At 36.6% G+C, this 17,892-nt stretch overlaps 1 protein-coding gene across 1 annotated transcript in view; it reads left to right on the top strand.

Annotated features, from left to right (window-relative positions):
* The first annotated feature begins 8,968 nt into the window (after positions 1-8,968).
* LOC131067398 (nuclear pore complex protein NUP1) overlaps positions 8,969-17,892 on the top strand; it is a 38,742-nt gene continuing 29,818 nt past the window's right edge. Inside the window, exon 1 of the mRNA XM_058002383.2 lies at positions 8,969-9,543. Coding sequence (XP_057858366.1) covers positions 9,258-9,543 — 286 coding nt within the window. The 5' untranslated portion in view covers positions 8,969-9,257. The remainder of the gene's footprint in view (positions 9,544-17,892) is intronic.

Genomic DNA, 17,892 nt, shown 5'->3' with positions numbered 1-17,892 from the left:
AAAACACGCAAGATATATAATATTTCAAGCACATCACACTAACCCTATGGAAGTTGGCTTAGAGAAGAAAACCTTTGCTTGCTGACTTAGGTACACACCCAATAGCTAATTAGAATACAGTCGTTGAGTCTCATGCAATGGATTATCAACGCCGTATTAGCCGACTCCAAACGCTAATGGGGGCACGATATGGCAAGTGTCTTGGGAGAGTTACTATCTCTCTTGCACAAATATTATCAACCTTTCAGAGGTGAATCGAGTGGCTTCTATTTTATAGTTCTTAATCAGGAATTCCATTTGAAATTACCCCTTGAAGTCATGCAAGCATGATTGAGGCCTATAGCCTGACAAGGTACCGAAACAAGCTGTAGTCACATAAATGCGATTGAGACCGTGAGGCCCTACAAAATGCCTGATATGAGAGATCTCAGAGAAAACTCAAATAATCTCATCCTCTGAGACTTTAATCATCAGAGACCTGTTTATTATAGTGAGTTGGAATGCTTAGGTCCAGTTGTACTCACTTGGGTCATTCTCACAGGGTGATTACTTTTTCCCATTGTGACAGGCCCGCTAAAGGTACACAAATCTCAAAACTTAGAAAAAAGCTTCGAGGGTCTAGATTTCTGATTGTCTGTAAAAGACGAGCATACTCTCCTACCTCTTAGATTTTTCTCAAAACATGAAAGACAGATTTGTTCATTAACCAGATAGCGAGTTAGGTGCCTAAAAAAAATGAATTTAAAGAATACACGATATTTGGTTGATTTTCTTTTTAGGCAACCTGCAAAAACAATGCATCAGTAGTCATGTTGTTTTCATTCTTTGACAGGCGTATGTTTGATTTGATAGATTCTTTGACAAGCGTCCTGCAAGAAATTGGTCAGGCTATAAAAATCTCAGACATACAGAAGACAATCCAAGGTCAGCGTTAGCATCATTAAAATTTCAGCAAAACAAATCCTGAAAAGTAATCTGTTTTTTTTTTAATCTATTGGAAAACAAAATCGTACGACAATCCTTTCAAAACAGAACGACGGAACTATTTTATCATACGGGTTAGAAACCAGCATATAGCGACAAAAGGATAACATAAGCAGTGCGTCGTATGAGTCAGAAATCAGCATAGAACGACAAAAGGATAACATAAGCAGTGTGTCGTACGAGTCAGAAATCAACATAGAACGACAACGTATAAAAGAATCAGTATGTCGTACGAGTGCATATTTTGATTTGTACGACAATTGAAAGGATATGATCTCGTTTCGTATGATAAACTGTAGACATTAATATAATGTCGTACGATGCAGTGAAACTGCTCGTACGATATTTCACAGAGGCTGTACGGACGAAACCTATAGGATAAAAAAATGATTTTGAGGCCAAAAAAGTTGTTTTCTGCCCCACGGTGGGCGCAAAAAATGTGTGTGTGAAAAGTGGAATAAGAATCTGCATCTGCAAGACACAACACTTCAATCAAGTCATTACATGCATGGTTAATCAGATATAATCAATGAATAATAAACCATAACAAATCGACCCATTGCCTTCTAAAAGATGCGAGTATATGATTGCTCTCAGATTATAAGCAATACCAGTGACTAAACAACATCAAGACGAAGGATTTTATCTATATGAACATGATGAATGCTAGATGGATGCAATATTAATCTAACAAGATTTAAGCAATAAATGAGATAAATGATTTAATCAATGTGAAACAATTAATATTCAATATCTCAATGGATTCCTAGAGCAAAAATAGTAAAATAATGATATATTCTCCAGCCTCTTTTAATGAGAGATGAGAGCTTGAATTTATAGAAAATTCAGAAAGAAACCAAAGGCTGAGATCAACTGATGATGAGCGGTCAAGATTTTCCAAGAGGAAGCACAATCCAGGTGAATTGATGTGATTGGATGCTTCTCTCAGTTTTATAGGAAATTGAACTAAAATTAAGATAAAATCAAGAAAAACTGATTTATTTTCTATTTCATTCAATTTTGAGATTTAATTGTTTTAATTGCTTTCTTTGAGATTATCTATCAATTTTTAATTTGTTTTTCAAGATTATCTCCAATTGATTTCTTTTCTCAATTTTTAATTCTTTTTTTGTCAATTAATTCCTTTTTTAATTTATTTCCATTTTTGAAGATTTCAGCTCATTTGATTTATTTAATTTTAAATTAATTCCTCTTTTTGATGATTTAATGGCAAATTGATTTAAAAAATTAAATATGCAAGGATATTCAATTAAAATAAATAAGATAATTGTTTAAAATGATTTACTTGGAATGATTTAATTAATTAAATAAATATTTAAATAATATTGAGTGATTGATTTGCCATGTGAGATTTGATGATTAAAGAATTAACTGTGTGCTCACGATTGATTTAATTGCCTTTGGTTAGGACCTTGGTGATGTTGTTGAGATTAGGGGCTTATGGTTTAGATGACCATTTTTAGGGTATTACAATTAGCACTGAAGATCTTTGGTTATGTTCACCGACATGTTCAGTGACTTATGCACAGTCATTGGTATTTGGTTCACCGGTAGGTTATATTGTTCACCGACACTGAAGATGATCTGTTATCATCTGAAGATTACTTGGTTATGTCGAAGACATGGTTTGGATACTTGGCTTTGGTGATTTGGTTATTGGTCTAATCGTGTTTGCATATTTGTTGTTACCGACAAATAGGTCTAGGTTATGGACCAGCAAGCATTATCTATTCCAGATCAACACGACACGTTGTGGAGATGATTTATTGATTGGTTATTATTGTAAATGCATTGAGCTGACATGATGCATCACATATTGATTCATTTGTAATTGATTTAATTGTAATATTCTTAGTGAGCCGACCTACACATTTGGTCTTAGGTTTTGGTATATATGTAAGATGTCATTTGTGAGATTGATATAGGAAAGGTAATAAGGTATTACAAGGTTGTAATAAGGTATATGCAAATATAAGCAGAGCTATACACACAGACATCATTTGAAGATTCAAGGAAGGTATGAAGAAGACAATCAGAGCTTAACCGATACTGAATCCAGCATATGAAGATGCTATTCTGAGCAGTAAATTATCATTGGATTTAACCATCCAATTGTAGTAAGTGAGACTCTCATTTTGTGATTGAGCAGTGAGCTCTAGGCAGTTGGCCTCTTTGCATGTTCAGACCCCATTTATACACACATACTATCTACAGTAGTATCATCTGATTGTGGGTAAGGTTTCCCACCGTGGTTTTCCCCCTTACAGGGTTTCCATGTACAAATATATGTGTTATGTGTTGTGGATGTTATTTGTGTTTCTGTTTCATGCATTAAACTTTACCGGTACTGTTATTAATTGTTAAACTGTCAACCGACATCAAGTTTGGTTTACCGGTATTATGCATCAAGTTTGATTAAGATATATTTGGGTTGAAATTAATAGACAACTGATTCACCCCCCTCCCCCCTCTCAGTTGCCTCCGGGTCCTAACAAGTGGAGGGACCAGGGCGCCACGCCCCCGTCCTTGATAGTTTTCTACACTTTGGAGACTTCTGGGTGGTGTTGATGCCTTTTCTTGGTCCAAAACTGCCTCTGGGTACATGTTCTTGCACTTGTAACTGAAAAGGGAAGGTTTGGGTGGTTATATAGGGTTTTGCCTTAGTCAAACTCTTGTGTTGGTGATTTCCATCTCCACAAATAGCCGATAATGTTTATTGAAAATGTGTGCTAGAAGCTTGTGTGTATGCAAGATCCTAAATGATAAGAAACTAGAGCTACCCTATGCATGAGAGTAAACCCTAAATGTAAATGGGAATGTAAATAACAATGCTTCAAACCAAATATGCTAAATGATCTAATGCATGGAGGTGAATGTGCAAATTGATGTAAAGAATATCATGCAAAGACATAAAAATAACATGAAATCATACCAATACCCCAAGGGAGAGATATTGCCACTAGATGTCCTATTACTCTTCAATGTCTTCGAGGCTCCTAATTGATGATGAGTGCTTGAGAAATGCTTGATAAATGTTGTTGAATTTTGTTGAAGACTCCACATAGGCTTCTCTTTCACTACATAGAAGACTCCTTATGCTTGCTTTTGATGCAGAGATAGGAGAATCTAATACAAATTTGCAAATAAAAGGTGTATTTTGGACCCAAACCCCTTACACTCCTCAGGTGTCTCAAATGCACTCAATGCCTCAATAGGCTCAAAACCTAACACCACCTAAACCAGGTGTGTCTCCTGCCTCTACATACTTCAAAGGACCTCAACAAACATGATTCAAAGGTTTTCTAAACCCCTAAGCCTCTAGCTTCAACACAAACTCAATACATTTATTCAACCAAGCATCTAGCCCTTCAAATCGGGTAATTTTCCTTTAACTCAAAACTTTTCCAAAAAAACTTGCCCAAAAAAATTACATATTTAGACACCCATTTGGATGTTACACAACATATCAGAAAACCGATATAGGTTGTTTTGGACGGACCCTTTGCTGTCCTCAAATGTGCCCCTTTTTAACCTTAAAAACCACCCACTTTACAAAGGAAGTACCAACAAAACTTAACACCAGGTTACAAAAATTTGTACAATATTCAATCAGGTTCTCAAACCAAGGATTTTCTAGGTTTTATGTCTTGATTCAACTTCTAAGTGTCCAAACTCTAAAACCCTCCTTAAATCACCCTCTAAACTAGGGCTTGCTCAAAATCATGCCTTTAATCACTTCTCTGATCAAATGAAGGTTGTTTCACTATTAAATTGGTGCCCTCTACTGATTCCAATCATAAAAGATAGCCCTCCAATGGCTACTTTAGTGGTTGCTACACTCTAGCCACCAACCCCATGCTCCAATCAACCAACAAATTCACCATTTGTGAGTGATCACTTTGCAAAACCACTTCAATCCTGCACTTTCATGTTAGTTTGATATGATACAACATTATTTTCCATCCCCAAGTCACAATAAGCACATAAAGGGGATGGATTACATATTCATACTTGAGAAAACAAGGAAAATCAGACTTTTAAAACAGGACAGTCAATATAAATCCTTAGATTAGATTAAAAATGATATAAAATGCTTCAGATCATGCACATTAAATGCCTATCAACCTTCCTCGATGATTAGAACTCAAAGATCATCAAAGGAATGCAAGTTTTTCAAGGAAAATCAAGTTTATTGCATTAAAACTGTCTCAATCCGCACAACAGCACCTCTAGTCCGTACCATCTGTACTTTTCTCTCTTTTTTCCATCATAAATGATGAATACAACTTCCCCAACCAACCCAAGGTGGTTGGAGGGGTTTACAAATTCATTAAGACTTAAAAACTCAATTTCCCTCCAAAATGCTACTAAACGTTGGAATACAAAGATTTGAATTTTCCAACTTTATTTAATACATTCTATTTGCTAAAATCATTCCAAATCAATGGAATTTTATTTCATATACCTAAATAACCCTACCAAAGACCCTACTAACCATTCTAGACCCTTGAAACACTATTGGCCTACTTGACATCGTATTTTGTCTTAGGTCCCTTATCAGGACTTATTACATTTAAATCAAATTGAGCATTACATAGAGCCATTATTGGCTTCAAAACATTCCAATTCACTTTCAAGGGATTGGAATCAGTAGAGGGCACCAATTTAATAGTGAAACAACCTTCATTTGATCAGAGAAGTGATTGGAGGCGTGATTTTGAGCAAGCCCTAGTTTAGAGGGTGATTTAAGGAGGGTTTTAGAGTTTGGACACTTAGAAGTTGAATCAAATTGGTGCCCTCTACTGATTCCAATTCCTTGAAAGTGAATTGGAATGTTTTGAAGCCAATAATGGCTCTATGTAATGCTCAATTTGATTTAAATGTAATAAGTCCTGATAAGGGACCTAAGACAAAATATGGTGTCAAGTAGGCCAATAGTGTTTCAAGGGTCTAGAATGGTTAGTAGGGTCTTTGGTAGGGTTATTTAGGTATATGAAATAAAATTCCATTGATTTGGAATGATTTTAGCAAATAGAATGTATTAAATAAAGTTGGAAAATTCAAATCTTTGTATTCCAACGTTTAGTAGCATTTTGGAGGGAAATTGAGTTTTTAAGTCTTAATGAATTTGTAAACCCCTCCAACCACCCTGGGTTGGTTGGGGAAGTTGTATTCATCATTTATGATGGAAAAAAGAGAGAAAAGTACAGATGGTACGGACTGGAGGTGCTGTTGTGCGGACTGAGACAGTTTTAATGCAATAAACTTGATTTTCCTTGAAAAACTTGCATTCCTTTGATGATCTTTGAGTTCTAATCATTGAGGAAGGTTGATAGGCATTTAATGTGCATGATCTGAAGCATTTTATATCATTTTTAATCTGATCTAAGGATTTATATTGACTGTCTTGTTTTAAAAGTCTGATTTTCCTTGTTTTCTCAAGTATGAATATGCAATCCATTCCCTTTATGTGCTTATTGTGACTTGGGGATGGAAAATAATGTTGTATCATATCAAACTAACATGAAAGTGCAAGATTGAAGTGGTTTTGCAGAGTGATCACTCACAAATGGTGAATTTGTTGGTTGATTGGAGCATGGGGATGGTGGCTAGAGTGTAGTAGCCACTAAAGTAGCCATTGGAGGGCTATCTTTTATGATTGGAATCAGTAGAGGGTACCAATTTAATAGTGAAACAACCTTAATTTGATCAGAGAAGTGATTGGAGGCGTGATTTTGAGCAAGCCCTAGTTTAGAGGGTGATTTAAGGAGGGTTTTAGAGTTTGGACACTTAGAAGTTGAATCAAGCCATAAAACCTAGAAAATCCTTGGTTTGGGAACCTGATTGAATACTGTACAAAGTTTTGTAACCTGGTGTTAAGTTTTGTTGGTACTTCCTTTGTAAAGTGGGTGGTTTTTAAGGCTAAAAAGGGGCACATTTGAGGACAGCAAAGGGTCTGTCCAAAACAACCTATATCGGTTTTCTGATATGTTGTGTAACATCCAAATGGATGTCTAAATGTGTAATTTTTTTGGGCAAGTTTTTTTGGAAAAGTTTTGAGTTAAAGGGAAATTACCCGATTTGAAGGGCTAGATGCTTGGTTGAATAAATGTATTGAGTTTGTGTTGAAGCTAGAGGCTTAGGGGTTTAGAAAACCTTTGAATCATGTTTGTTGAGGTCCTTTGAAGTATGTGGAGGTAGGAGACACACTTGGTTTAGGTGGTGTTAGGTTTTTGAGCCTATTGAGGCATTGAGTGCATTTGAGACACCTGAGGAGTGTAAGGGGTTTGGGTCCAAAATACACCTTTTATTTGCAAATTTGTATTAGATTCTCCTGTCTCTGCATCATCTTTGTTGAAAACTCCCTTAGATTAGATAGATCTTAGTTGCCTTCAAATGAAGAAAGAGAGCTCTTATGTATGAAACCCTAGATCTTAATTTCGACTTGATTCCGTCTTTAGGCCGACCTAGGAATTGAATTTCCCGCCAGTCTTTTGGGGTTAAGCATTATAATATCATAGAATTGTGCTCCCAAAATTTCGAGAAAAAAAGTCGAGGACCATGTGCACTCTCGCCATGGTCCGACCAACTTTTCACCAAATTTTCAGGGCCATTAGATATGATGATATTAGAGCAATTCCTAAAGTTACAACTGATTTCGAGGTGTTTTGATATGCGAAATTGGGCCTTAAAGGCTGAAATAAGACATAATTAAGGTTTATGATTAAATGATTTATTGGAGGAATAAAATAAAAAGGGGCACACTTAGGGTAAAGGGCCCAATTTTATGATGTATGAAGCGATGAAATATGATTTTAGATTTAATTAAATTAATTAATTAAATGCTTAAAGGGAAATTAGAAATGCAAGGTGCAAGATACACTAAGGCGGGTGCTAACCTACGTGTGAAATTGTACCACCCTAGCAAGGGTGTACAATTTACGACACTACACTTACAAATTAAGTAAATAAAAATGTAGAGTTGAAATTGCACATGTTTATGTTAAGTTAAAGACTTATAGTTTGACTAGGGAGAAGATGATAAATATTTCTCAATGATGGATCATAGAGTGATCAAAATATTGATGTAATTTTTTTTGACATATTTAAATTTAGAAACATTATAAACAATACAATAGATTGTGAAAATATTATGATTTCTCTAATTCAAATTTTGTAGCAATAGTAAAATATTAAAAATACATTTTAACAAGATTCTAATGTTTGAGATCTTTTTTTTTTCATTCAAACAAAATAAATATAATTTAAACATATGATATAGATAAACAATTTAACACTACTCTAATATCGATTAATAATAGATATTTTCCATAAAAAGTTAAATTATGATATAACTATGAGGATTCAATTGTGTAGTTTTTGAGTCAAACTCAATGATCCATGTTTCATGAGTAGTGGTTCACAAGAACCCATCTCTCATGAGAATGAATGGTCCACTTAGCACTCATTGCATCTAGGTGATGTTCACAAGGTGAAATATTAGGCCTTCCTGGGAGGTCACCCATCCCAGCCTTACTCCAACTTAAACACAATTAACCATAAAGTTTCCTCCAAAATTAAACTCACTTAACATGCAACTCTAATATTTTAATAAAAAACTAAAAAACTAAAAAACTAAAAATAAAAACAAAGACAAATATTTACATTGCAAAAAAAGTCATGTTCAATTGAAATGAAATATTTTAGAAAAACATTCATTCTTAATTTTTTAAAAATCCACATCATGCTCATGGTACCCTTACCAAGTTAAGTGAAATGAGTTTTACAAATACGGAGCATGTACTTTTTGCCTCTACACAAAAAACAATGGGAACTTAACTACAAACAATAGTTTAAAAAATTGCTTTAACGCCCATTACCCCCAAAACGAGGGCTGCAAAATCTAGTCGACCCCGAACAAATTTGAAGCTCAAAGTCAAAGTAGTCTCCTCCATAATACATCACATAAAACTACACGCCCATTAATTTCAACGCTTTATCCACTCCACGACATATACACACTCTATATCCATCCGCACAAAGAATATACTCACCGAAAAGAGGCGGCCTCAAGAAAAATAACTGGAAAAATTGAAAACCCAAACGCCATGAATTTTTCCCCACATTTTCGCTTTATTCTCTGCGACAGCTGCTCTTTTGCGTAGGGTTTGGCAGGCGCATGCTTGTTCACTGTAATGAACATTTTCATTGTTACTCGGCCCTTTTCATAACATTGAGAAGAGAAAACCCTAATGGAAGTGACACCCTATTACGGGAGTGGAGATGGAGGTGGAGGTGCAGGGGGCAAGCAGCTTCGTGGCCGCAGGCGTTACGCTCCAGCTAGGACTCCATATGATCGCCCGCTCGAGAGCCGCCATGGTAATTCTAGCAGCAGGTCGTGGTTTTCGAGGATTGTAAACCCCATCGCTAGCGGCGCCGGAAAGTTGTTTTCCTCTGTTTTCCGGCGGCCGGAGGAGACGTCGTCTTCGTCGGCTTCTTCTTCGGGTGACGATGACGATGAGGAGGACAACACTTCCGGTAAGGGAATTTAGCTAATTTTATGTGTTCTTCCGGTTCGCAACCCTAGGGTTAGGTGTTAGCTTTTGTGAAAGGAATTTAACTTAAGTTTAAAAATTTCTAGCTTCTGCATTTCGTAACTTTGGAGAATAGAATTTGGGAAAATTGTGATAAAGTTTTGGAGATGATTTGAAGGCCACTTTGTGGCTCACCATTACAAGGAATGATTCTTAGGGATGTAAGTTTAGAGCTTCTTATATACATAACTGTATTATGAATTCTGTAGAACGCTCCGATGTCCATGGGGAGTTTTGTTAATGGACTGCGGATTAGAGCTCTTTATACGTAGATAACACTATTACAAGCACTCGAGGACGGGTTACATCCACAACAAAAAGAACAATATGACAACTTTAACGAGCAGAACCATTAATATTGTTGTGAAGATTTAGATGATTGCCACAAGGAGGACACTGTATGGTCCATTTTCTCGAAGAACTATGTGTTCCATCCGACGCAAAGAATGATTTATATAGATTGCAGACTAGGTCTGCTTGCTTATATTGATAACTATCAACAGGCTTAACATGAGGGCGGAAAGGACCAAAAATGAAAGGCCAATAATTATGATATTAGCTACACCATAGTGGAATTATTTTTGACCAAAATTACAACCTTGATAATGACATTGTGATAAAGATTCATATGATAAACATTTAGAATGATCCTCTATGGACCATCATAAATTATGAAGGGCGTATTGGATACAGATTAGAGCTCCTTACATGAATAAATCTATTACAAACAAATAATCATGTGCAGTTTGCATAAAAGAGAACATTTAATTACAATCTTAGCTACGTGTCACAAAGGTTGTGGAAGTTTGACCAGAACTGATCACATAAAGAAGCTTCAATGGTTTGTTTTTCAGAGATTGCCACTCATGCACATTTTGGCATAATAATCAATGATGTGATAAAGATTTAGATAATTCCTGTCTAGAGTGATGATCTGTAGTTCATTGTTACAATATAATGTTGTAAAGGGAATGCAAAATCAGGTTTTCTTGTGTGGATCATAGTGTACAAATTTAGTGAGTTATAAGCTGGATGCTCAAGTTTTTCTGCCTGGCAAGTATTCGCTTGGGACTTGTGGACTGAGTCAGTGCAGGAAACTTGTGAGTTTCTTGGTGAGACTTGCTGAGTTTACAGCACAGACTTGGCAAGAATTTTTAGAGGCTTGCCTAATGAAAAAAATTGCCATGGGTATGTGAAAATGTGCCCGACTTTTATGTTTTTTGTCATCGTTGTTTTCTGTAATTAGGGTCTTAGCACGTTAAATTGAATATCAGTTGATTGAAAGCATTTATCAGCATTTGCTTAAAACTTAAAAGCAATCAAAATATGAAATTTAGCCTCCAATCCTCATGTTGGTTATAAATAGGAAAATGTAATACAAATTATTGTTTTGTGTTGTGCTAGATGGAAGCAGAGTTTTTTCCTTTATTTGGCTTGAAATGATGAACATAATTTTTCCACATTTTATGAATTTCAGTTTTTAGTCTCTATTGCTTAGGTCTTGAAATTTGAATATCTGATCTTGAAATTTGAATATCTGAATTTCATCTATGCATCTGTTTCGCCTAGTCAATCCCAAGTCAAGTGATGCTACTATATCAAAAATTCAAAATAGACTTTTGTGTTGTCTAAATTCATTCTTTATGCATTTCATGCATTAGTTTAGTTTGTTTTGTATGTATATTTAACTTTTTAATTTGTTGAGTTTTGTCAAGGCTTAAGGAGTCATTAAAATTTAGGTTGCCAAGTTTTTGAACAATGGTATGAATAACTCCTTTATTTAAGTCTTTAAAAAGTCTCAAAAAATGCATCTCTGCCATCCTTGCAATCCCTTTTGAAATGGTTTGTGTTGCCATTGTTTCATCATTTTTCCTTCAAATTGTTAGGAGTGTAGATCTCTTAAGAGACTTAGATCTATTGGTGTCCTCCTTTCCCCTTTTTTAGATCACCCACAAAACGAACAACCAAGGCCTCTTTGGTAGATTTGAGAGCCCTTCTCCTCATATCTGTTAGAGTGAAAGGCACCAACTATCTCATCGAGCACTAATTTTGAGACAATGCTTCCACTACCCATTACTAGGTTCTCCCATAAGTCTTGTAAAGAACATGAAAGGGTCACGAGAATGATCTTCCTCATCTTCTCACCCACAAATTGTAATTGGGTTATAACCATGTCGAATGCATTTTAGGTGCTCAAGAATAAAATCATCATCATTCATCCTCAAAGTGTATTACTTTCGTAGAAAAAACTTATTAACTAGTGATTTGGCTTGGTATAGGTTTCCTAGCTTTTCAAAAAGGGTTTTTTTGCAATCGAATCTTCATGAACATTTAATAACATAGTATTTTCAATCTTGTAATGCCCCCTTTTTAAAATGGGATTATAATAATAAAAAAATATAAAATATCATAAAAATAAAAAATAAAATATAATATAATTATAAAATATAAATTAAAGTTAATTTCATCAAAAGTCAAGGTGCATGTGAAGAATCATGATTGTTGAAAGTAAATAAGAGACACCAAACAAGGAGAAGTAACACCATACGAAGAATATATCTTTTATTATTTGATTATTATTCCTTTGGAGCATGGAACTGCGGTTCATTATATTAGAATATTTAATTATATTTTAGTCACCTATATTTAGTTCCTTGTTTAATGGTCATTTAGCTTTTTAGTTAATTAGCTTTTAAGCTTTATTTAGCATTTAGCTTTTTCTTTTTAATTAATTAGCTTTTAAGCTTTATTTAGCATTTAGCTTTTTCTTTTTAGTTAATTAGCTTTTAAGCTTAATTTAGCTTTTAGCTCTTTAATCTTTTACTTTAACGTTATGTTCTAATTATAGAACATCGTCTTGTAACCTCTATATATACGTGTGTATGTTGTTCAATGTAATCATCTGATTATTGAATCATTCATTCAATTTATTTTTCATGGTATCAGAGCATGGAAATAAAAAATTTCGAAAATTTTTGTTATTAAAATTTTTTGAAGTTTTTATTGAAGAGATTTTTTTTTAAACTTTTTTTAAAAAAAAAAACAGATTTTTTTTCTCTTCTTGGGCAGTTTTTTTTTGCAGGTTGAAAATTTTCCTAGGGTTTCTGCAATTTTTGACTAGGATTTTGACCCTTCTGTTCAAGTCGAAATTTTATTTTGGTTGTAGATTCTTGGTGGGTTTTTTAAGAGCTCAATTGGGTCGTCGTCAGATTTTTTGGGTGCATCATTTTCCGTGCCTCAATTTTTGAGTCGTCGGATTTGCATTTTGCTTTCAGATTCTTGGTGGGTTTTTTGAGAGCTTTTTTGGGTTGGTCTCAGATTTTTCTGGGTGCCTCGTTTTCCGTGCCTCAATTTTTGTGCCAGCAATTTGCCTTGAAATTTAAAAACAGTTCACAATTTCTGCTATTTCTGTGGACGTTGGGATTTTTGCTGTTTTTTTGGCACCATTTATGCTGTTTTAAGTGTGCAGAAAATTTTAATTTTTGGGTTTCTTCCAAACCTTGGAATTCGTGCCAGAATTCTCCTATAGGGTTTCAGTTTTTTCAGCAGCTGTTTCTATTCTGATTTTTTTTTCAGATTCTTCTGTCTCTTGCTTTCACTTAGTTGACCTCGATCAACCTCGATTTCCGTGATGACATCATTAACCAACATCATGTTGGAACACAGTCAAAAGTTCAACGGCCGCAACTACAACACCTGGAAACAATGTATGCTTACCATCTTTGAGTATCGTTGCCTTGATCAACTTGTTTTGGGCAAGGAATCTCGTCCTACAACAACAGGGGATGATCAAGACAAACATGATGTGAAGAATCGAGAGGCTATCATGCTTATCAAACTCTCCGTCACAGATGATCAACTCCCACAGGTGCCTTCAGGTAAAACAACAAAAGAGATTTGGGATCTTTTGAAGGATCTTCATGAAACGTCTGACAAGAGCCGAGCTTTCTTTCTGAAGAATATGTTGTTTTCTATCATGATGGATGAGAAGTCATCTATCCTGGCACATCTTACGAAGATCAAGGACATCCGTGATCAGTTAGAAGTTATAGGCCGAACCATGGTGGAAGAGGATATGGTAGTGATCACGCTGAAAAGCCTTCCTAGATCCTACGACCATTTCATTGATACGCTCAATATCTCCTCTACTAGTGTTGATTTGAAATTTCGTGATATTTGCAACAAACTGCTCTAACAGGATCAATGGAAGCAACAGTTTGGAAGCAGCGCTAGTTCATCCACTGAACAGGCTTTCACAGCCTCAGCTTCGCCTAAGTACAAGGGTAAAGCTCCGTCCTTCCAGCAGAAAGGACAAGGTCAAGGTCCACCTCAGCAGTCTTCCAAAAAGAAGAGCTTACAGTGTTCCTACTGTCATATATATGGCCATTTGGTGAAAGATTGCCGGAAATTGATAGCATCCCAGCAATCCAAATAGGGAGGGTCTAAGCAGAAAGCCAATTTTGCCACACATCCTGATCGGAAGGAATCTGCCTTCTATGCGTTCATGGCCCAAACCTCCTCTGATGATGTTCAATCATCAGCCTGGTACATTGACTCTGGAGCCTCTCAACATTTCACACATCATCGGGATTGGTTTACAGAGTACATTCCTTTCATTGATTCAGTGATCTTTGGTGGAGGTGAAGAGTATACTGTTGTCGGCAAGGGCAACGTTCAGATTTCATCTGGTGGGAGGGATTTAATATTCCTCAATGTATACTTTGTACCTGGTATGAAGCTCAATCTATTGTCAGTCAGTCAGATTATACAACATTCACCACAGCTGGATGTCGTCTTCGGGTTGCACAAGTGCAACATTGTTGACAGGGAGACTCGCACTACAGTTGCAGTTGGTATTGAGGATCATGGTCTTTATAGACTTGTTGATTCTACTGGTTCTCAGGAGCTCGCTATGGCAGCTAGGAGTACTTCCATCAGCACTCTTTGGCATCAGCGATATGGGCATCTCAATGTCCACTATCTCTCTCGGTTGGTTCGAGAGGATCTAGTCGTAGGATTACTTGAGATTCAAACTCAGAATCATGGAGTTTGCGGAGCGTGTCAAGCTGGAAAGCAGCATAGGACTCCGTTTTCAGATGGAGACGCTTGGAGAGAATCCAAGGTCTTGCAACTCGTTCATGCAGACATTTGTGGTCCCATGAACACTCCATCAGTCACTGGATGCAGGTATTTTCTATTATTTGTCGATGATTTCAGCAGACGCATGTGGGTTTATTTTCTTAAGCAGAAATCAGAGGTGTTCACCATGTTTCAAACGTTTAAGGCCTTAGTGGAAAAAGAGTCTAGTTGTCAGATAGTCACTCTTCGGTTCGACAATGGAGGGGAATTTTGTTCTACAAAGTTCACCAACTTTTGTGCATCACATGGCATTAAGCATCAACTTACCACACCTTACACCCCACAGTAGAACGGTGTTGTTGAGTGCAGGAACCGTATAGTCACTGAGATGGCTCGGTCTATGTTGGAGCATAGAAATGTTCCAAAACACTTTTGGGCGGAAGCGGTCTTCATTGCAGTCTACCTTCTGAACCGGTCTCCCACAAAGGCCGTTAAAAAGATGACTCTAGAGGAAGCTTGGTCTGGCAGGAAGCCCAAAATCAGTCATTTGAAAGTTTTTGGCTCTACAGCTTATGTTTGGATTCCAGATGCCACGCTCATCAAACTGGATCCAAAGAGTCAGAAATTGATGTTCATCGGCTACAGTGACAACCACAAGGCATATCGACTGGTTGATATAGACACTAATCACCTCATATTCAGTTGAGATGTAGTATTTGATGAAGAAAGAGGGCCTTTTCAGCCTTCCTCTCCTGATTTGAGCACTAAGGATCACCCTCCAAAGGCTGTAAGTATGGGTGTTCGTCTTCCCTTAGCTCCACTTGATGGGAGGGATTTAGTTGACTCTGAAGTTGTGGGGTCTCCCAGGCATGACATTGCACCCCCTGACTTTCCTCAAGATCTTCTCGATCCACATCCAAAGGAGCTTGCTCCAGATATTCTAGGCACTCTTCATCCTGCAACAGATGTTGGTACTTCTACTCTCGGGCCTAAGTGGTGGGCCAAGACTATTGGTGATCTTCATAATGATGAGCTCATTGAGGGTAGATCTGTTAGAGGTAAGAGCCAACAACACACAGTTAATTTTGCTCTATGGCCAACATTCACAGTATTTATGAGCCTCAAACATATACAGAGGCTAAAGGTGTACCTGAATGGGAAAAGGCTATGGCAGCGGAGCAACATAGTCTTCTGAAAAACAACACTTGGGTATTGTCTGATCTTCCTCCAGGAAAGAAGCCCATTGGCTGCAAATGGGTGTTTAAAGTCAAGTATAAAGTTGATGGAAGTCTTGATAAGTACAAGGCTCAGTTGGTGGCAAAAGGGTTTTCACAGAAGGAGGGCATCGACTATGAAGAGACATTTGCTCCCACAGCCAAGATGAGTACCATTAGGCTTGTCCTCGCTCTCTCAGCTCAATTTGGATGGAAAGTCCATCAAATGGACGTCAAGAGTGCCTTTCTCAATGGTGATTTGCAGGAAGAAGTCTACATGACACAGCCTCCAGGTTTCAAGGTTGCTGGTAAGGAACACCAGGTATGTAGACTAGTCAAAGCACTTTATGGCCTCAAACAGGCTCCTCGTGCATTGTACATCAAAATTGATAAGTACTTGATTGATCAAGGCTTTCAGAGGAGTCCTTCAGATCCCAATTTGTATGTCAAACATACTAGTGATGATATTCTATTTCTAGTAGTCTATGTTGATGATCTCATCATTACTGGCAATGCAACACATCTGATCATGCAGGTCAAACAGAATTTGTGTCAGCATTTTGATATGACAGATTTGGGACTTCTCCATTATTGTCTCGATGTAGAGGTTTGGCAGACTGATAGCCACATATTCATTTCTCAGTCAAAGTATGCCAAGAGCCTACTAGATAAGTTTCGAATGCAAGATTGTAAACTTGCATCTACACCTATGGAGATAGGGCTCAAATTATCAGCCAAATTAGATTCACCTGTAGTGGATGAGTCTTCATTCAGGCAACTAGTGGACAGCCTCATCTATCTCACCGCCACTAGACCTGACATCAGTTATGCTGTGAGCTATATTTCTCGCTTCATGTTAGCCCCAAAAGTTGAGCATTGGGTTGCAGCGAAGTGTGTGCTTAGATATGTGAAGGGCACTCCTGATTTTGGCATTCTATACGGCAGAAGCAAAGATCATAGGCTGGTTGGTTTTACAGACTCAGATTGGGCAGGTTGTGTTGATGACAGAAAGTCAACTTCTGGGTATGTTTTCAGCTTGGGTACAGGTGTAGTCACATGGACCAGCAAGAAGCAACAGGCAATAGCTCTTTCCTCGACCGAAGCAGAGTATCGGGGAACTGTTAAGGCAGCATGTGAGGCAATTTGGCTACGTAGGATGCTTGCAGACATGCAAATGTCTCAACCAGTACCTACTCCCTTGTTTTGTGATAATCAAGGTGTTCTAAAATTAGCCAAAAATCCAGTCTTCCATGAGCGGACAAAGCATGTGGAGCTTCATTGTCATTTCATCCGCCAACATGTTGAAGATGGATCAGTGATACTGCAGTACATTCCTACAGAAGATCAGACTGCAGATATCCTCACCAAGTCCTTGAGCTCGACAAAGTTTCTCAAATTTAGAGGGCAGCTTGGTGTGATAGATAGCATGACCATTAAGGGAGGGTATTAAGAATATTTAATTATATTTTAGTCACCTATATTTAGTTCCTTGTTTAATGGTCATGTAGCTTTTTAGTTAATTAGCTTTTAAGCTTTATTTAGCATTTAGCTTTTTCTTTTTAATTAATTAGCTTTTAAGCTTTATTTAGCATTTAGCTTTTTCTTTTTAGTTAATTAGCTTTTAGCTCTTTAATCTTTTACTTTAACGTTATGTTCTAATTATAGAACATCGTCTTGTAACCTCTATATATACGTGTGTATATCGTTCAATGTAATCATCTGATTATTGAATCATTCATTCAATTTATTTTTCACATTTAACTCGAGGAAGAAACCTTTGTGGCAAGAATTGTAGGACGAAAACCCACATTTTCTCAAGAGTGATACTATACAGTAATCACCACTGTGCTAAGATGACTAATCTTCTAGTAGACATTATTATAATTTTAAGTTAATAACATTGTGTGAATTTGATAAGTTATTAGAAATACCAATTGGAAGAAGTATAGTTTTTGATGTAACTATATATTATTGTATAGAAATAAAGAATTAAACTTGAT

Source organism: Cryptomeria japonica, chromosome 5 (assembly GCF_030272615.1).
Source record: "Cryptomeria japonica chromosome 5, Sugi_1.0, whole genome shotgun sequence".
Lineage (NCBI taxonomy): Eukaryota > Viridiplantae > Streptophyta > Pinopsida > Cupressales > Cupressaceae > Cryptomeria > Cryptomeria japonica.
The sequence above is the reverse complement of the archived record's forward strand: the minus strand, read 5'-3'. Positions and strand labels throughout refer to the sequence as shown.